The sequence below is a fragment of the Vidua macroura genome, chromosome 3, assembly GCF_024509145.1.
Source record: "Vidua macroura isolate BioBank_ID:100142 chromosome 3, ASM2450914v1, whole genome shotgun sequence".
Lineage (NCBI taxonomy): Eukaryota > Metazoa > Chordata > Aves > Passeriformes > Viduidae > Vidua > Vidua macroura.
In genome coordinates this window covers 66,940,188-66,961,782 of record NC_071573.1, presented here as the reverse complement: position 1 = coordinate 66,961,782, position 21,595 = coordinate 66,940,188, and the positions used below count along the sequence as shown (strand labels likewise).

Below are 21,595 nucleotides of genomic sequence, written 5' to 3'. Positions count from 1 at the left end.
AAATTATACTTCTCCATCTATTTTCTAAACAAAATATTATAGTTTAATTTGAGAAAGTACTCAATTTGAATAATTTTAAAATTTAAAGGTTTTTTGTTTCTATTTTCAAATAGAAGTTCCAACAAAATATAACCATTTTTTTCCTTTTAATTTTGTTCAGAAGTGATTACATTATCTGAACACAAGACAAAACCAAGCAATACTCTTCACATTATTTCAGGGCATATTTTGATTTCATATAAAGCTAAAATGAAGGATTCTTGAGAAACCTCTCTGCTTCTTTCTTCCAGGCAAAAGGAGACATTTTTCCTTTCTCTTGTCCCATTCATATTTGATAATGAATATGTGCACTAGAACACAAGTTATACGTTCATCCATGTAAAAGGGGACCTTTAGCTAAAACAAGGCAATTTAAACCTATGATTCTAATATATTATAGTCACTGTCTTGCTGGAATTTACAATGTGCATAGATGCTTAAATACTGTCATATGGAAAACATAGCACTTTATTGAACAGAGGTAATATTTTGGGGACTGTCTATGAACCTACCACCATAATTAGGCATTACTTTTGCTATCATTTCTTCATAGCAAGATGGGAATTTGCAGGTTATTGCCAGAAAAAAGTCTTTATACTTCTAGACTGAAGGAGCAGATTCACCACACTTTCATTGTGTGGTGTCTTTAAAAACAGATGGTTTCAATTTACTAATCACTGACAACTGGACTGTAACACTGAACAGTAGCTTACTCCACACTATCCCAATGGCTGCAAATGTAAAACTCTCACCTACACTGGCAGACTGACCTTATGTGTATCTGAGACACAAAAGGAACCCCAGGCTCCACTAACAAATCACTAAAGCAGAGATGAAGAAACTGCAGGAGATTACTTTCCCATGAGAAGAGGGCAACAGATGTGTCAAAAAGGACTCTGAGCCTCTAAAGTCTGTTTTGGTCCAAGAAATACCTTTGTTTTGTGTTATGCCATTGTTTTCAGCATAATAAATAATGAGCTGTGCCCTAAATAAAGGACCCTAAATATAGGACTCTAAATAGTCCGATAAATAAAGGGCCTGTCAGGGATTCACGGGCTTTTACAGTAAAGTAACTGTGTGGGATTTTTTAGATAAGGAAAATTCAACAGTGAGTAAGTTGGTTTAAGCCCATCACAATGGCAGGCATTTCTTCTTCCAGCCTAAAGCAAATTTACTATCTTGCAACACAAACACCAAGATGACGTGTGCATTAGACTAAAACTCTGTGACACATTGTGTGTAAACCTTTCCTGCAAGGACACGGTGGGCCATGACCATACTGTCACCTGTTGTAAGGGATTACAAATGATACTACATTCATTTTTCAGTAGTTGATAATGTCAGCTGACCATGCTGGAAACATGGAAATTGATTTGCTCTGAGTCTGCTGCAGGATGACAAACCATTGCACCTTTGGCCGCTCTTGCACTCAGTAATGACTGGAAGGGACTGCTTCTCCTATAGGAATAGTATTATAAGGCCAAGGGCATGAGCTGCGTAATTTAGCATAGATCACCCAATACTGGGTTCACTGCACAACAGGAAACAAATCACAATCTGATATCATTCATTGTTTGAAATATCCATAAATTCATCTCATTTTGTGAGTCCCTGTTTTGCTATTGTGTAATTAATTTTAGCATTTGTATTCATTTTCCAAAATATTAGTCATTTGCATGCTGTATTATTTAATCTGCTCTGAAGTTCTTCTATATGAGAAAACAAACAGTAGGTGAAAGTGATATCGTATTGCTTTTTGTGATGTTTTCATTACACAAGTCCCATTTAAGTGATTAAAATCAATTGTCAACGTTTATTCTCTGTTGTAGTTTTGCACCTGAATAAGGGTTCCATTGCATTTAAAGCTTGCTCTGAAACAACGACTTGCATTTGGAGTCAATGAAAGGCTACCACTGTCTTTAACATCCATTGCTTTAGGATTTGGGGTGTGAACTACAGCCATATAATCACCTCTTTAAAAAAACCCCAAACTTAAAATACATTGAGACCCTATCTGCTGCATAGAGTCTTTCAAATAGCATTGTAAAATCTTGCATCAATGTTAGTAGTACCTGTATACATTTGTACTTCTACACTGATATAATATACTGTAAAAGTAGCAATAATTCTGCTGTTCATAACCAAGGAACAAAGTAGAAACATTGAGGTAGCTTTAATGTTAACATGGTACAGAGAACACAAATAACATTAACTGATTTAACACCATCGGAAACTGAAATAGACAAGAAAATTTTCAATCATACATTCACTTAAACCATTACAGCTTCCAAAAGCACTCAATTGATTTTCTTGAGAAAATCCTTCCAGGGAAATTAGTGTCTTTTCTCACAGAGAAATTCAGTACAGAAATAATACAGAAGCCCTGAGAAGCACAAAGCCCCTGTGCCTGCCCAAGACACTGGTGGCAAAGCAGATATCTTCATCCATTTTGTGCAGAGCTCTCTCTTGGACTTGGGTTCTCTTGGACTTGGGTTCACACCTCGACTATTGCCAGCAGTCTGGTGGACTTGTGTCCTCTGCCAGGTCAGCTTTCAGTGGAGGACAACCAGGACACTCTGTTTCCAGAGGGACTCATAAAGAACTATGCAGTCTGGCATCCTCAGGTGACTCTAAGCCAAAGGACAGAATGGTTCTTTCATGGGGCAACGAATTACTTAAATAAAGGGCCTCCAACCTTTCAGACTAACCTTTTCAGGGTGACAGATGTGAAGGGTGACATAATAAAGATACCTTTGACTTCCAGAAGTAAAGCTGGAGCACATCAAATTTCATATCAGTGTGTGTATTATCAGACCAAGACCCTCACACTGATTTGTTTTGCAAGAGATTACAATACCATGTAATGTAATGATGTTATGTCAGCATCACAGGAAGTTTCTGGGTGATTTTTCAAGCATTTTAGCTCTGTAATAACACAATCTCATTTTCTCTTTTCTTTCCTTGCACATATTCAGAAAATTAATAATAATATTATTATTATAATCAAGTTGTTATTCTGGGATAACATCCTGAACCCTCAGGTTTACATCCTTATCTGTTGCATAGTCTGAGTTTGCCTGTCATTTCCTGGTAGCTCATCAGCTAGTGTGACTGAGTTTATGTCTGTTATTGTCTTTGTTAACATTAACTCGTCAGTTTTGGTGTCTATGTGTTTGTCTCCCCCCCTTTCCTTGTTGGCAAGGTCCTCAGATAATCCTGAAAAAGAAACATTCCCACACTGCACATACCCTTCTCTGTCAATGCAACTGAGCAGCTCCTCCTCATCACCACCACCCTCCTCGTGTGCCCCTCAGGTTTGTCTGCATGTTCTTGTGTATGGCTCCCTTCACTACACACCCTTAGAGGAGTAAAGACTCCTTCCAAGTTCCCTTACAGAGACTTCCACTAACTGAAAAGATCAGTAATTTCAAAAGGAAAACTGGAGTTGTTAAGTTCTCAACATTTCTGAAATTCATGCTACATATTCATTCCCACATGTGAGTATTGGATTTCTTTTTTTTCCCTCTTCTTTTGCAGTGAGGTTTAAAAAGCCGTGCTGCAAAATTTTTATGCTATAAATACAGGAATAAAAATGTTAAGCTAGAAATATATCTAATTTAGTGAGAGAAAGCTAAGGAAAAATTCCTACTGACATTGCTGCAGATAAATTTATAATATAAAGTATTATAGAGTAGTCTGCGCAGAAGTAGTGGAACGTCAATTAGTGCAATCCTTTATGGAGCTATCACTTATCACTTAAATCACAGCTTTGTTTTTCCAGTTTTTATTAATTAAGATTAGTGCCAGCATGAAAAAAAATAGGTATTTCTATGTGGATTAAGTGATAGAGAAAAGTAATACTTCTTCATTATCAATATTTTGATCTTCTAAAAAGCTATTTCCAGATGATTTCTAGGCCTGTCTAGAGAACTGAAAACTGCACAGATGTAAATTTCCATTCTAGTTTCTTATAACACTCATGGTTTTCTTTACATAGATGTGAGTTGAAAACATGAATGTCAACATTTAAGAAAATTTTGATGAAGGACAAACTTCTTATATAAAGAAGTTTAATCTCTTATTTTTAAAGTTTAAAAAGAAGTTTAAAGTTTTAAAGAAGGACCTTCAAATTTATCCTATATAGTATTGTTTAAAAATAACTGAAAATTTTGTCCTTTTTTTTAAATATCATGCAATAAATTATATTCTTTCTCTGCTATGCATACCTTGCTTACATAGCTTGAAAGAGAACAAAACATTTTACTACAGAAAAGCACCTGAGTCTGATGAATTATATTTTTTCTTCTAACCTCTTTTAAAATTAAAGTGCAGGTAAATATTGTGTCATCTAAACTATGCTGCTGGAAGGCCACTCAGTATGAAAATCTGCAATGTCTGTTATAGCCTCACGTTGAAACAAAATGTCTTTAGGATAATAACAGGACATATTCTGGGTTTAGCACTAGGGAGCAAAATTAATTGATGGATAAATTTGTGAGGGTAAAGTCATTGATGCCTGCAGCCCGGGTTGACTTAGAGGCATTAGTGTAGATGGGGCAGATAGGTGAGATCTATAAAGGACTAGTCCCTGAATGTCACAGGGACCTGTGCAGTGCAACCAATTCCTTTTGTGCCTATTTATTTTCAGCATGTCCTTTTTTTTTTTTTTTTTTTTTTTGTGTGTCACTCATGACTAAGCAATCAACAATCTAAGAAAAAAAAAAAAAAAAAAAAGCCAAACACTTGTTTAGAAATATCAAACTTTCTGCAGAGAGGAGAGGGTTTTTTGTGGGGTTGTTTTTTGTCCTAATAGCTTGGTCTTTGCCCACCAACAAAAAAAAAAAAAAGAGTTGTGCAGTGTCAACACCTATAGTTTTGCTAAGAAGACTTGACAATAGCTCCTTAGTTAGACATGGCAGTGATGTACCCTTGACTTTGCTTATACAACAGTTCCAGCTCGCGGTGAAGCACAAAGAGACCAAAGAAAGCAGATGGGCTTGTGCACTTTTCACAAAATCATTTCTGAAAGCAATGGGGCTAGAGAGAGCCATTGGTTTGACCTTATAGGGTATCTCTTATGCTTTTATGTCTTAAATCTCTTCAGTACAGATAGAATCTTACACAAAGAAAGTCTTCTATAACCAACAGTGCTTTTCACATGTGACAAAATAATTCTTCACAGAGATACCTGACCTAGTTTGTTTAAAATGAGCCCAGCTTTAGGACTTAGCCTGGCTGAACTGTTGGTTACTATTTCTCAGTTCTAAACCTGCTCAGAGATCACTCAGCTCTGCACAGCTCTGTATTGTCCTGGGCAGAGAGCCATCAAAGAGAGCTATCAGGAAATATTGTACAATACCTGGACAATGTTTTTATCAACAACATTACTCAAACACATGCTTATTCCTACTGAGTCAGAAAAAAACCCACCAAACAGGAGTATCAAGTTGTTATGACGACTACGTGGCCTTTTTTTTTTTCCCTTTTTTCTCTAAAAGGCACTGTAAAGGCCACTAAGCTTTAGGGAAAGCTAACTAGCTGTGTCTGCAGGATGTGTTTTAAGGACATTTTTTTTGTGTTCACATGATTCATTGCCATATTCTTCGTAATAGGGTAATGAAAACTAGTAGGTAATGATTATAATATATAATACACTCATTTTGAATAAAGACAAGGTAGGATAAAATTTCCTAATTTCTCAGAATTTGAATAGACAAAGACATATATATTAAGAAAGCCACATTGCCAGAAAATGGGTGACCTTAATTAGACAAGTTTCCATGCTCATCTACAATGCCATAACTCTTTCCACTTTTCTGAGCAGAGACACATTTTCTGAACATGGATATGCACATGGATGTATAAATAGTACCAGCACTTGAAAAAAATTGTCATTTTACATTTTGGTAAACCATTTATACTTCTGTGTTCAGTATAGTCCTTGAATATTTAAGAAATAAGCAGAGATGAAGTCAAAGTTTGATATGTGCATGAAGACAGCACTGGAATGCTTAACCATCATTAAAGAAGTTAAATTATTAATTTAATGATCTTTTTGCAGTATTCCATTGTTTCAATTCAAAAAAGGCACTCCCATGTCAAAAAACATCAAAACCATGATCTAGCTTAGCAACACACACCTCATCTCACAACGCTGTATTGCATGATCTTAAAAATATCAGTCTGACTAACTTTCTCTATATTGTGTGCGTGTACACATGTATGCACACACAACCCCCCGCCCAATAGATAAAGTATATCAATTGAAAGAAAAGATGGAATTTCACATATAGGGTTTTCAATGTTTTGTACTAAATGCATATTTTGGTGATGGACACCTTTTCTACCAAAAAAAGATGTAAGAATGACTTTTGTACTTGGCAGATTCCAAGAATGTGCAAACAAACTACTAGAATTTTGTGTAGTCCTGTTAAGCAATGACCAATTTTTACAAGTTCATTTCAGTACAAGGGTTAGTGGTGGTTCTGGTGGTGTCCTCAGGAGTTTGTACTGTGACACAATAAGGAACTATGAGAGCAAGAGAGGGAACACAAACCACAAACAAGAGAGGGAACACAAACACAAAACTGATTACATTCAGTTTTCTGAGGTATTCAGTAGAATTGAAGGTTCCACTTTAAAAAAATCCTCTAGAAATTTTGACTGTAAATACCACTTTGAAAAATGACCCACATGAACCAATGAAACCCCAAAAGCCTCACTTTGCAGCAAGTCTAAAACAAGTCAGCCCAGTGAAATCTTTATTGTTCACATATAATAACTGAAATTCAGTCACTGTATGAAACAGTTAAAGCTGAATCAGGTAACAGAAGGTGAAGGAACTATGGAGATTGACGAAAATAACCTACTAGACACTTCTGCTTTCAGATGGTTGTTTAAAAAGCTCACTGTGGAATTGACTGGTGAGGTTTCATAGATTAGGTCTGGGGCTCAGTTTCCACCAGCTGGGAAATACATACATAAGATATAAGAGATAAGAAATATTTTTGAAACTGACAAAAGTTAAAAGTAATTGCTATGATCTTCTTTGACCCAATCTACGAGGAATTTGTACGGATTTGCTTCCCTCAGCACAGCAGTCTTGTGTCCATAACATTGGCATGAACATGTGGAATGAATGACGGCCAATGCCAGGCCAATAGCATCCTGGCCTGTATCAGCAACAATGTGGCCCAGCAGGACCAGGGCAGTGATTGTCCCTCTGTACTTGGCACTGGTACAGTGCCAAAACTGAACTGTGTTCAGTTTTAGACTGTTTCATTACAAGAAGGACACTGAGGTACTGGAGCATGTCCAGAAAAGGGCAGCGGAGCTGGGGAAGAGTCTGGAGGACAAGGAGGAGGAGCAGCTGAGGGATCTGGGGTTGTTTAGTCTAGAGAAAAAAGGGCTCAGAGCTGATCTCATTGTTCTCTGCAACTACCTGGAGGGAGGCTGTTGTGAGGTAGGAGTCAGTCTCCTCCAGATAACAAATGACAAGATGTTGTGGTTTGGTTTTATTTAGTCAGTTGTTTTATTAACGTTAGGTTTGTTCCTTGTACTCCCCCATTTTTCCCCTCACAGTGGTTTGTTCTTACCCTGTGAGTTCCCACCACTCGGATCCCCAGTTACCTGTCAATCTCCTCACCTCTCCCTGTTTTCTCCTTATTTGGTCCCATCAGTCAAGGTTTGTGCACTCCCTGTTGGTTGTTAATCCTGTAACCACCCCCAGCTTCTGCAAGAAAGCTCTGTATCAATCACCCCACCTCAGCCTTTCTATTTGTTCCCGGACTCTGTACCCACCTCTGTTATGTTACCATTGGTTGTTATAATTATGTCATCCCTCTATCGTTTGTCCCCATTGGGCGAAGCAGGTTTCCACCCCTGTCCACCCACCCCCTATTTAACTTGCTGCCATCTTTTGTTTCTTTGGCATTTTGTCACTGCACCCACCCCAAGAGCACCTTTGTTCCTGCCACACCTGGGGGAATGAAGACTCTTTGGGCTCGCAAACAAAGTGTCCTTCTCTCGTCCCTTCGCCTCCTCTCAGCGTGTGACGCTACCAAAGCTGCGTTACCCATGCCGCAGCGCTCAGCACTACCAGGGAGGCAGACGCCGTTTCCCTGGAGTGCCCTCTCACGTGGCGGCCACCCGGCCTCACACGGGCAGTGCTCGCCGGCGCTTCTCGACTGCTTGAGGTTGTGGCAGGTAGCCGCCGCAACAAGAAGAGAGGAAAAGTTGTGCCAAGGAAGGGGATTGGTTATTTAAAAAAATTTCTTCATGAAAAGGATTGTCAAGCACTGGAACAAGCTTACTTGGAACTGGTGGAATCACCATGCCTGGAAGTGTTCAAAAGGCATGTGGATGTGGCTCTTGGGGCCAGTGGCAAACACAGTGGTGTTGGGTTAATGGTCGGACTCAATTATCTTAGAGGTCTTTTTCAACCTCAGTGATTCTATGATTTTATGACTGTAAGTTGTCTTTCAATAAACAGACCACAGGTCCATCAGGATGGCAGGCAAGAGCCCCCTCTAAGTACAATCTATCTTTCCTCTATCAAAACTAGAATTCACATCACTCCAGCAGTAAGGTGTTTTATTTTTGCTTCATTAAAATTGACTGCAGAGCTGAGCTATATTTTTTGTCCAGAACAATTTGCATTATGTCATTTTCTTGTTTAGTTTAAACAACTGACAGTAATAAAACGAGCAGGTGAAAATGTTACTATGGCTCCTGTTTGTAGTGCAGAATAACAGACACAGGAAAAGAGCACAGAGACAGGAAGGCCACACTCTTTGCCAAGATCTATCTTTTAATTCAGATTTTGGTATTTGTCAAGTTGTTCTTTCTGATCATTCTTTGTAGGATGCAAAAATTAAATTATATGATTCTATCTCCAATAACATTTTTTGTTTTCCAAGTGTTATATGTCTAAACACAGAAAAAAAGAGCATTCCAAATTCATGGGATACAGCAGATATAACCTCATTCAAACTACCTTAGAAATGAAAAATCTGTCTGGCTCATGGTTTTGACTGCTACCTGTGATGTAGAAAGAAGCACCAAATACTCCCACAGTTGTTAATTTATCATTAGCATAGTTTGTGTCTGCTTTTGGTCAGATATAATATAAAATAATGTTTTCATGATACCAGATTTATCTCCTCATGAAGAGAAAGTTCACTATGTGACTATGGTTTGCCAGATTAATGCTTCCACTCCCCACCTGCCTTGTCCCACCTACCCCAGGTGGGGCCAGGAGAACACACCTGTCTCCAGAGATACGGAACACAATTCCTTCATGATCTCTCCACCTGACAGGTTGTTTTTGGTATAAGAAGTACAGCAGGTGCTAGAAGAGCTCAGCAATGAGAAGATGCTTTACTGGTAAATATAAAAATGAAAGGCCTTGTTTCCTCAGTCTGTCCAAAACAGACTTCATTGTGGCAGGTGTGCGCTTCTTGGATGCATTTCATCTTGTGCAGCACATGTTTGGACTGAAATGTTGCAGCAGACAGAAGTCAGGGCATGGATTTACCTTTTTTTCCCCTATTCACACAGATTGTTACTAATTTCATCCAAGTCATCCACCTACAAAGAGATCACTTAAGCCAAAGGAAGGAAGCAATTTCTTTTTTTCTTAGCAAGAAATAATGCACATATAAGTGTTTGACTTTTGATATAATGTAGTTATATTTTATAATATAAATATACTAGCAAAATATAAAAAATGCCCCCTTCAGTTGTAGCATACAATTTCTACCAATAACCTTTGGTCAAAGGAGAGCAACACAGTAAAGAAATCTCATTCTTTCTCAGTTCTGATAGCCAAGGATACATGAAAATTGCCTTTGCTATGAATAGTGTTTATTTTTTTGTTTTTCCCAAATGAGATATTGCAAATTCTTTCTGCCCTTTCCCCCAGACATCGATCCACCTTATCAGCTCTACCTCAATCATACTGGACAGTCAGAGACACCCAGGAAGAGAAAAGAAGTTATCTAAAGAAGTTTCTTACTTTCCTTCTTGCTTTACTTCATTCTTTTTCTTACCAAGGAAAAGTAAAAAAAAAAAAAAAAAAGCATGCCTTTCTCTCTGATAAAAATTCACAGACACTTCAGCAAGGAGACAAACTGGTCTGCTGCAGCACTTGTTGAGAACAAGCAATGACCCAGCATTATTCTCTGCCAGAACTGACAATACAGTGCCAGATGGACTATCTGATCTCTGTCTCTATAAGAAAGACCATGTCAATATGTTGATAAAAGAGGGCCAGATATATTTGCTTGTTAATACTCTTGAAGGTCACAGGCAAAACTGAAATGATAAACAAAAGAAATTTGACTACTCTGCAAGCAGCTCTCAAGTATTTATTGGCTAAACTTACAGAGTGACCCTGTCATTTCTCACTGTAGAACCTTTCATGCCCCTCTATTCCTTTGTTTCAGTGACTTTATGGAGTAGCCATGTATGTATACGAATGCAAATTTTAAAATAGTTTCTACACAAGCATGTTAAAATCAGCTGCTGAAGAATGTGATCAGTCTGGTTTTCTTCTCAAGCTTCCTAAGAGTCACACCATAAATTAAGTCTGTTTCTCAGAAAAGAATCACCAGTGTTTCTTTGTCTAATAAGATGGAGATGCAATCAGAAATAGAATTCCTGTTGTCTCTGCAGATGTACAGAAGCTGGCTGGTGATACAAAATGTGCATTCAATTAAATCAAAGACTGTTGATCAACTGTGCCTGGAAAATATTACAAGCATAAAAAACACACTGCAAATATATGGTAAATGTGCATTTTGGTAGGTGAACACAAAATTATGAGTCTTCCATTCTTTGTCAGTTCTGAGCTGGGACCATAAAGGATACAATGATGCCATACAGGATGCAATGATGCATTAGAAACTTTGCATATTTCCACAAATGTCTATATCATGGCCATGAAAAATTCGCCAACACCAAAGGGAATTAAAACCAAAATAGAGAGATGAGTGAAGATAAACTTAGGTTGGGGTAGAGAGAATGATTTAATCTTTGAATTTTAATTAAAGAGACACTAGAACAACCTTTTTTCTAATTGCAATATTTACTTTAGGGAAAACAAAGGGTGGTTCTTTAAACCATCATTACTCTTGGTCTTACTGTTTCACTAGAATAACAGAGATGTAAACTACAGAGGGTGGGTGAACGGGAATTCTTGGAGGAAATTGTAGCAAGGGATCTTCCAATTTGATACAAGGCAATAAAAATCTTCACCTTGAGGATGAACAGCTCAGCTGGATTGCCCAACAAAGCAAAGAAGTCTAGCTTTATTTTGGCCATGTTTGAGTTGGGATGACTCTTCAAATGTCCTGCAGAGGTCCCTTATAACCTCATTTAGTCTATTGTTATATGTGTGTGGGCTGACAGGCTTGTACATATGTGAAGACCACTAAAGCCAAGTGACTTAGAAAGAAATCTGAGAAAAGACAATATGTTTAAGCCACAGTAATCTTGCTGTGAAATAAAAAGCTCATTTTGGAGAAATTACTTCATCTGAGAACTGGAAAAACTCTCCATTGTTTCCTCTCCAGTGTTCTAACAACCTATAAAGAAAAATGTTTTCTTGTAACTTAGTCTTTACTATAAATGGAGAAAGGTATATAAAAAAAGTAAAAAAAAAAATGTTTAACAAGTAACAAGTAAAAAAACCAGAGGTTGCACAACAATGCACTTTGGCAAACTTAACTTTGTATTTGAAGCTCTAGATATAGAAAGATAAGGACATTAGGAGCTGAGATGTTGTATAACTGAGAAAAATTACTTTCAAAGTATTAATAGCACAAAGAAATCTGATAACTTCTAAGAAAACTAGCTCTTGAAAGAGAGCAAAGGCCAACCTGAGCTAAATTAGAGCCTAACACCATTTATCTAGTGATTCAGAAAATGCCTTCCGTGCAGATTAATTTCTCCAGTTGGAAGAAATTTTTTGAACATGACCATTGAAAATGTTGTCTGCCTGAATACAGAAATAGAAACAGCTGGTGAAACTCTGGAAATTAAGGACTTCAGGTTAGAGATTAATCTTAGAGTTGCCTTAAAATGCCTCTAGCAAAAATCCTACAGGTGATAAAAGACTGGCATAATCATATCTGAGCCAATTTTCCCAGCCTGTGGCAGTCCAGTGGGCAGATCAGGTCAAAGATGATGTTTCAGGTTCAAATGAGATTTAACTGAAAGGCTGCATCACCATCCCTCTAAAGTCAACATTCATTCTGAGCCTAATAATGAATGTTGCTGATGGTATTTCTTTACACAGTGATAATTTTTTCTAAAATACACCTCTGGAACTGCAGTCAGACCTATTTCAGTTGACTCTGTCTTCAACACACAGAAGTAACTGTGCAGCCCAGTCTGATTCAGACCTTACTCATCATTACTAGGGAGCTAAGTAACTGATTCTGTGTGATTCCTGATCTATTTCAGAATATTTAAAAAGATCTGGCATGCTTTGAGGGAGTAGAAGAAGATGGGATGGATAATTAAACTCTGTGAAAATTTAATAACTTCTTCTGTTCTCTGTTGTTATATCCACCTTTTCCCTTTGCAGTACTTGCTGGAGTTAATTTTGTCCTGAGAGCAGAGATTTGCCTCCAGAGAAGATGCACGTAGTCTAGAAGAAACCATTTGAAACTTACCTGTTAGGGACTCACCTATCATTTGGAAGAAGATAAAAAGGTGTAAAGGTAGCTTGCTTTAACTGATTAACTAGTAACTTTGCAGCTGGTTATTCAGGGCAGGGGTGATATATTTCTACTCTTTGGGTATTGTCTGATACACACTTACACTTATACAAACAAAATTAATGAATCATCACAGCAGTAACCAACCTGATCTTCCCAGGTTATTTTTAAACAACTGATTAGTGTATATCACTGAAGGAAATTATTTAAAACAAAATAAAACCCCTCCACACTCTGCCTTTGGAAATTTATTTTCCTGTGACCACAGTGTCTTTTCCTTGTGCATGCCAGCTAGGGCTACCACCTCTAGGACCACCGGAGGTTGAATGTGTCAGGGTAATACCCAGCAAGAGAAAAGGCCATGACCTATCTCAATCCCATTTAACATAACAAAAAAGAGTCTCATTTCACACAATGTGGGTTACTCACGGCTCAGCTTCGATGCTCTGGTCAGCAGCTATGTAGTTGGCAGGGATGTAGCCCGTGAGCTTGCGGCCAGGACAGACTGACCCCTCTGGCAGGAGGAGCTTGGCGTACCACCATCCCTCATGGGATGCATTCAGCACTTCCAGCTTATCCCCAGCTCTGAAGCTCAAGTCATCCTCAGTGCGAGCATCATAATCAAATAGTGCCACAAAGTTGCAAATGTTTGCTAGATCCTGGCCAGGCAGTGGAGGTAAAGGTTTCTCTTTTATCTTACTCTCTAAGTCCTTCTGTCCTGCTTGGAGGTCAGGTTTTATCACAGCAAGGTTGGCGAACACCTGGCCTCCTTTGTCTTCCTGCTCACCGTTTGTCCCAGAAAATAAGCAGGGAAGGTAAGGCTTCAAACAGGGACAGTGCTTCTGGAGGAAGTTTCCCATCCTGATTCTTTGTTGCTTCCTCTGCTTCTGCTTTTCTTTTGCTTTTCCTGCCTGCAAGACCCTTAGACCAATTCTTGCACCACCCACATCTTAGCTTTTGGCGGACTTCTTCTCCCCCTTCTCCTTTGGCATAAAATGAAACAACTCTTGAAACAGCTGGAAGCTCCTCTCTGGGTCCCACGGAGAGCTCATTACAGATGGCTCCCAATTAGGGAGTGAAACCTAAGCATTCAAGTGCCAGCATATGTATGGAGGGAATTTTTCACTTCCTCTTCAGAAAAAGGAAAGCAACACAACAGCTGTGCTGGGCTGAGCTCTGAGAACAACAGAAAAGTATGAGCCTCTTCTGTTACAGCAAAACAATAAAGCCAGAACATGTAAATAAGGGAGGCTTTTCAATTTCTTCCGCTCGGGATGGGTGTTTTCTTATCTCAGATGTGGTCTGGTCATATGATCAGTGGTGAATGTCTGAATTGGCAATGATTAACCAAACTGACCTGCCTGCTTCCTCAGCAGTCTGACGTGGACAGCCTGAATGAATATTTCTTTTTGTTTCCTGGTTTGTACTGGTTTCAGTTCGCAGTGGGAAGCCTTTTCTCGCCTGAGACTGGCAGAAACCCTCACCAGGAGTGCACCTGTGGCTCCTCCCTCACTCACACCCAGGCACATCCCCTGCCAAGTACCCGCCCCTCAAACAAACCCTATGGCTTCTTTTTTTTTTTTTTTTTTTTTTTTTTCCCAGCTGGGATAGGCACTTTTTTTAAGGAAAACCAAATATATATGGCTTACAGTAATAAAGCAGTATATTAAGGCATTCTTTATTCTGCATTTTAAGGAAACCAAGGCACTAGCCAAAAAGCATTTCTCTAGGTGGCTGGCTGATTAAATCAACCTTATATAAAAATAATGGCTGTTTTCCAGCCAGCTTGTAAACAATGACACTGCATTGACCAGTATATTCCTATTTCTAAAGTATCTCTAATCCAGCATACAGACCAAGCATGGGTGTCTGGATACTGTGTGGCTGTGGCAAAGCAGGCTGAAGGGTTGGCCATCATATCACAGCAGTGCAACCCAAGCTTTGTAACTCCTGGAAATCACCACAGCCTGGGGGACACGGAATGGTTGGAACAGGAGCAGCAAGCACAGAAGATACAGCAATAGCCTGTCTGCACACAGTGGTGGTATTTCAGTAAGAGACAAACTCTTACAGATCAGAGTCTATTTATTGAGATCAATGAAAACTCACACATGGACCTAAAACTTCCTGGTGATTAAAAAACCTGAGTCCTATATTTTTCTTTTCTTTTCTTTTCTTTTCTTTTCTTTTCTTTTCTTTTCTTTTCTTTTCTTTTCTTTTCTTTTCTTTTCTTTTCTTTCCTTTCCTTTCCTTTCCTTTCCTTTCCTTTCCTTTCCTTTCCTTTCCTTTCCTTTCCTTTCCTTTCCTTTCCTTTCCTTTCCTTTCCTTTCCTTTCCTTTCCTTTCCTTTCCTTTCCTTTCCTTTCCTTTCCTTTCCTTTCCTTTCCTTTCCTTTCCTTTCCTTTCCTTTCCTTTCCTTTCCTTTCCTTTCCTTTCCTTTTTCCTTTCCTTTTTCCTTTTTTTTTCCTTTCCTTTTTTTTTCCTTTCCTTTTTCCTTTCCTTTTTCCTTTCCTTTTTCCTTTCCTTACCTTTTTTTTGGTCAGGAAGCTGACTTCTGTGGTTTTATTTTACTAGAAAGAAAACAACTAAATAACAGTAAACAAAGTCACTTGCTTTCATCATGTCTCTCATTCATTTGAATGAGGAGACCAATGGCAGAGGCAGAAGGTTACTGATGAACTAGAGACTGTGGGATGACTAAAAGGTATCTCCATTGAAAGTGATAATGTTAGTATCAGGTGCATCTCCACTGAAGAGGAATGGGGAACTATTTACACACACTTCTGCAATGCTGCAAAAGAAATTAAATAAAGGAGGAAGTACCATACACATCAAGTCATCACTCATCATCTTCAGGGTCTGATAAAAAAAAAGGTATTCTGATTTTGCAGATTATGATAATCTTATTTCATTTCTGAAGCACCACGGGAGATGATTTTTTTGCCAGCAGTTATTAACCACATAATAGCAAGAACACAGATATCCAAGAGAGATTTGTTTTTCCTTGGTGTGAATAACAATATCCAAAGGAAAGAAAAGCCTTTATTGATAAAGAAACTATCTTCATTAGTCTTGTTTAAAGAATTGTCTACATTTACTGAAAGCAGAGAATATATGAAACTACTACTAAGTAGTCTAGCAATTTTCAGATTGCATATTTGATTGACTTTTCCTGTAATGGTTTTTGGTTCTGGCAACTTGGGCATTAATTTGACAAAACTTTGCAAATTCACTTACTGCCCAGAATAGTTTCATCATTAAATTCATCTTGTCCCTTATTCCATGTCCCTGCTAGGCTTCAGAAGAACAGAAAGACTTTTTCTGGAAGTGATCAATAACTATAAATCAGATTTTTTTCATCCTGTTTTTCAGGACCAGTTCTGTGTATTAACCAAGTAGACTTTAACAAATAGCCATTAAAATCATTAATCAGATTTAAAAGACTTCTCAAAAAGAGAGAAGATTGGAGTTGCTGAGAACCACTGAGCAGATGTGAGACAGAACAGTAAGTGAGCTGTGGTGACCACACTGCAGCAGCTTCTGCAAGGGTCTTTGTTCCCATCCTGGTGACTTTATTGAGGATTCACTACATTTCTGGAAATAAAGAAGTTCTCTTAACGGTTTAGAGACTATATAATTTTATCACGGGCAAGAAAAGAAAATTAGCATGTAATAAAAAAGTTCTTGCTGGTTTAACAGAAAAAAAAAATCTGATAAATCCCATAATCTTGATTTTCATATTCACAGTTTGGAACAAATGAGGGTAATCATGTATATTCAGGGGCTTTTCAATATAAACTGTTGTCCAAGTCCTCTGCATTTGTATTACATATAATTTGATAGATTAATCTTTGCATTACCTATTCCTTGGCTTAACTTACTTCTTTTGCCTTGCATCCCACTATATTTTCCTTTCTTTGCAAAATGAAGCCAAAGAGTTCTGCATTGCTCTTTGGCCTTCTGTATCTTTATTTAGTTTGTTTAGAAGTCTGAATATCAGAGCAGAAATTGTTAAAAAAAATAAGCCACTGGAGGTAGAGTGACTGTAAAAGACTTAATCAGAGATATTGATTAATTTTATTGACAAAAGTGCTTTAAGAAGAATGCAAGGGTCTCACCTCCTTCATGCAGCCAACACTAGCTAGCAAAAGAGATTAATTTATTATAATCAGAATGGCACATTTACAGTATGAATACTGAAATTTATTATTCTAGTCCCTATATTACAAAAAACCACCAAACAGTAATATTGAAAGTAATTTCTTAAAATATACAACACCTTGAAACAAAGATTGATCATTTAAAAGCTGTGTCTGACAGGACTATATAAACTTAGACTTTAGAAAACAGAGCAAATCTATTCAATCAAGCAATACGTTCCCCCCTCATGCTAGGTAATTTCCCATTTTTTTAATGTATATTTCCTTGTTCCATAAAGGAATGAGTGAACACTGACGCTATAGGTTTGAAGATGACAGATATCTGAAGTTACTTTTTATATTCTACATATTGCCTATAAACTCCAGTATAAGTAAGACTCTTGCAAGGAGCCTTGCACCTGCTTAAACAATTGATTTTAAGTCCTCTAAATCCATTAAATCAAATTCTAATTAACTTAGACTCAATATCCCTTAGGCCTTATTCTACAAAACAATCCTGTTTGAACAGGGTAGTGAAACTTATTTCCCTTAGTTGACTGAATGGACAGAAGAATAATGCGCTAACATTACATCCTTTAGTAAACTTAGTACAAAACTAATCTGCAACACTGGCATTAATTGAAGAGATCTTAGAATCAGGTCCTGCTCTGCATGAATTAAGGTATCAGTCTAAGTTGTATAAAATAAGTACAGATAAGATTTGAATCCACAATATTTCAAAAGCCTTGTTTTGATAGAAGTTTTGTTTGTTTTACATGCCTTCAAAAATTATTTTGTATGAGTTTCCATTACAGATATTTCCTACAATTACTGATTTGTATGTGCTCTGTATGGAACTATTTGCATAAATACATAAAAACTTAGGAGTTTCAGAAAAAATGAACCCTCCTTCAACACACAAATATGATGGTTCATATTTCAGAGACAAGGAGTGAACATCACTGAGACGCAGTCTTCAGTACTGATGATACATGGTGTTTGAAACCATTCCCCTATGTCATGCAGAGAAGAATTGTAGTCTGAACAGCTCTGCTGGGGAAAAAAGAATATTCCAAGGCAATATCCATCAACAGTTTTTTTATGAAATATGAGTCAGTTGAAATTGGAAATTGAAAAAGACAGTAGTTTTTCTTAATGAGATCACAACAGAAACAAACATTTTCATTCATAATTGTGTTGAATTCTGTAAAAGGAAAAAAATCTTCATGTAAGGAATTGAGAAATTAAGGCATAAAAATACAAGAATTGTAATTAAATAATCTATGATGCCTGTAGCATCACTTTCCATACAGTATAATCTTTTCCAAGACAGAAGCTGCACTTAATGTATGCTAGTTTAAATATTCGACATTATTATCTTGCTTAGAAAACCTTCATAATGCATTACAATAAAGCAAGCCAAACCTTTCAGCAAAGTAAAATATTCAAATAATGTGATCTTTAAAGAAGTTAGCAAAAAAACAAAAGCATTTTGCTTTAAATCTGTTCTTGGGGAATAATTTAAATGACTAACCATTTTAAAGTTGTGTAGTTTTTTTAAGGTAACAAGCTGAAATAAACCACAGTGATTTTTTTTATTACAGCTGTCTTTTCAGCTATATTTCTTTCCTTTTGCACATTAAAATGGAACACATTACTACCACTTTGTAGCTTTTTTATATTCCTTTTAATTAGCACTTCCATTTTTTTCTCTAATTTGCACATTGCCTTTTTCTTTCAGTGAAAAAAAATTATGTACGTAATTTTACTCTTGACAAAATTGTTTACTTTTATTGATTAATCACTTTCCTGGTTTTGTCTATTATCTTAAACCATAAATCCACAAAGACATAGAGTTATATTTGATTCTGCATTTTCCAACTTTTTGCATTTGTAATGAGAAAACTCTGGCTATTTATTTCCAAAAGGCTGATCGAGTAATCCATCTCTACTCTAGAAAAACATTAAAAGTATACTTTCAAGTGCTTTGGTGATGAGGGTTTCTTATTTATTAGCCGAATTTGGGCCTGAAACACACTACATCTGACAACAAATTAACAGAGAGGAATAAGGTTCTGTCAAGGATTGACAGAATAGAGGCTTCCTCTATTTGTTCAAACAAACAGATCCCACTTTGCTCAAATGTAATGTGAGTTTTGCCATTATCTGCAATGGGACCAGACCTCGACCATTATTTTTCATTTCATTGCACATTATTCTAAATGATATACAGCCCATAGTGTTAAAAATTGTAACTTAATTTGCTTTCTATGAAACAGCGTCTCTGAATAAAACCAAAGAGCTGTAGCTCTCTAAGGCATGAAAAATACTTCTAATCAAATTTATCTCTGTGTGGGAAAAAATATGGCAAGTGGATGACAAAGAATTATCAGTAAACATGATTTTGCCATTCTTTTAAGAAAATGTATTCCAAACCTGACTCTACTATGAATAGTTTTTTAATTTAGAATGTGTATTTATTTATGAAGAGTTTATGATGGGTCAAGATCGTTTCTCACATAACTGTATCAAAGTCTGCATGTTACAACATAGATGACTTGTGAACATGATTTACCATTTATATCTTAAGTTTGAATCACATCAAAAGAAGCAGAGAAGTGCAAAGAGAGATGGATGTAAAGCAGCAGTGTATCAAAGTACTGTACTTATTGTTTCACCTGCGAGTGAAAGTGCTTGGGTTTTTTAAAAAAAATAAAACCAGCACTCTCTCCTGACCTTCACTGTACCTCAAAAAGGCAGCACCTCACAGAGAGATGAAATTTACTATTAGATTATATTGATATACCATATAAAGGGACATGTCTTATTAATTACTTTAGATTACTGAAAAATTATATGTAAAACAGTAGAAAAACTAGCTGATAATTTTAGAATAGAATAGAACAGAGCAGAACAGAACAGTTCAGCTGGAGGTGACTTGTAATGATCATCTGCCTGACCACTTCAGGACTGGCCAAAAGTTAAAGCATGTTTAAAGGACATTGCCCAAACACTTCTTAAACACTGACAGGCTTGGGATGCTAGTTACCTCTCTAGGAAGACCATTCCAGTGTTTGACCACCCTCTCAGTAAAGAAATTCTACCTAACATCCAGCTGGAACCTCCCCCAGTTCAACTTTGAACCAATTCTACACATCCTGTTACTGGATCTCAGGGACAAGAGATCTGCATCTCCCTCTCTTACCCATCTTACTTTTATTCTTCCTGCTAGATCACATTTAAACAAAACTCATTTCCATGAACTGTGCATACATTAGGACTTTATATATCTAAAATCTCTCTATAGGAAAGGGACTGGTTCTGTAATCACTTTCTATGACTACATGAATCCTGTGCATGGTCCACCCACCCTCCTAAGTGTCCCTCTCTCCTCTATGTTTTCTAAATAGTTTTCTACTTCCTGTTCTCTTTCTGCTGTATCTGCCTTTCACAGTGAGATGCTGTATAAAGAACATTACCCAAAAGGTAAGGCACTTTCAAAGCCAGAGGAAAGGGAATTGAAAGTGCCCCACAGCAACCTCAGGACGTGCACTTATATATTTTCCCTATGAAAAGGAAAGGATAGGCAGAAAGAAAGTTATAAAGCTGGGATATACTTCAAATTATGTTAGGAAGTAGCAGACAGGTATGTATTAAACTCTGGAAACTAAAATCTTAAACACCATAGTTTAGCCATGGCCAAGGACACAACTTATTTAAAAAACATTATCTTATCTCCAGCTTCAGATACATAGGTACAATCTGAGGGTCAACAAAGGTCAATATTTAGATAACTAATTTCTATATTTGATCCAGCATAAAAGGTCTTAAAATCATGTTTATCTTATTGATAAGAAGCGACAAGACACACATTGGTTTAAATGACAGTAGGATTACCTTTTTACCCTTAGTTCATATATCATTGTTTTTAATCAGTTTTTGACTTATATTTAGAATAGCTTTACTGTAAAAGTAAAAATGCAGTATATGAAGTTACTTCTTGACTGTGTTTCAGCATCAGTCTGACCTGTTTCAAAGTTCCACAAACTGATGCAAATTGTCTTGCAAATATCTATCTTCTTACTGTTCTTCCTTTTCTTTTATTTCAGTATTCTCTCTCTAGATATGTAGAAAATTTCTGTATAGTTTCCTGCCTCCTCTTTTCTTTCTGCATGTCTTTCACAGCTATACAATGAGAAGCTGTACAAAGAACATTATCCAACATGCAAGACATGTCTTTATAAACACAGGGAAAGGGGAAGGGAAGCTAGCAGCTTTGGTGATACTCACTTTCAATAAGGACTTCTAATACAGAATTCTGTTATTGTAGAAAAAAATAATTCATCTTCTTTCTTTGAATTTTTTTTCACAAATTCATATTCCTTTGTCCTTGCTTCCACAGCTTTTAACCTTGTCAGAATTGCCTCTCTCCCTGTCAATAACATGAAGGTAGCTAAATGCAGACATACAGTTTTCCTAAAAACAGAAGAGGTTGCATTGACCTGCTTCACAGACATGTATAGAAACAGAATACAGATAATTAAATAGTTTTATCAGCATGATGGACTTTTCTTGATGCTTAGTATACATTCCTCTACAACACCTCCTTCTTATCAAAATGCAGCATACTTTTTTTTTTCCTTCCATCAGACCAGTACTAGACACCTTCTAGAAGCAGAACAGTAAACATGAAGTG

The 21,595-nt window shown here is 37.1% G+C and overlaps 1 protein-coding gene across 1 annotated transcript in view; it reads right to left on the bottom strand.

Annotated features, from left to right (window-relative positions):
* FRK (fyn related Src family tyrosine kinase) overlaps nt 1-13,855 on the bottom strand; it is a 48,106-nt gene extending 34,251 nt beyond the window's left edge. The window contains exon 1 of the mRNA XM_053973000.1: nt 13,191-13,855. Within this exon, the coding sequence (XP_053828975.1) occupies nt 13,191-13,621 (431 nt within the window). The 5' untranslated portion in view covers nt 13,622-13,855. The remainder of the gene's footprint in view (nt 1-13,190) is intronic.
* Nucleotides 13,856-21,595: the final 7,740 nt, after the last annotated feature.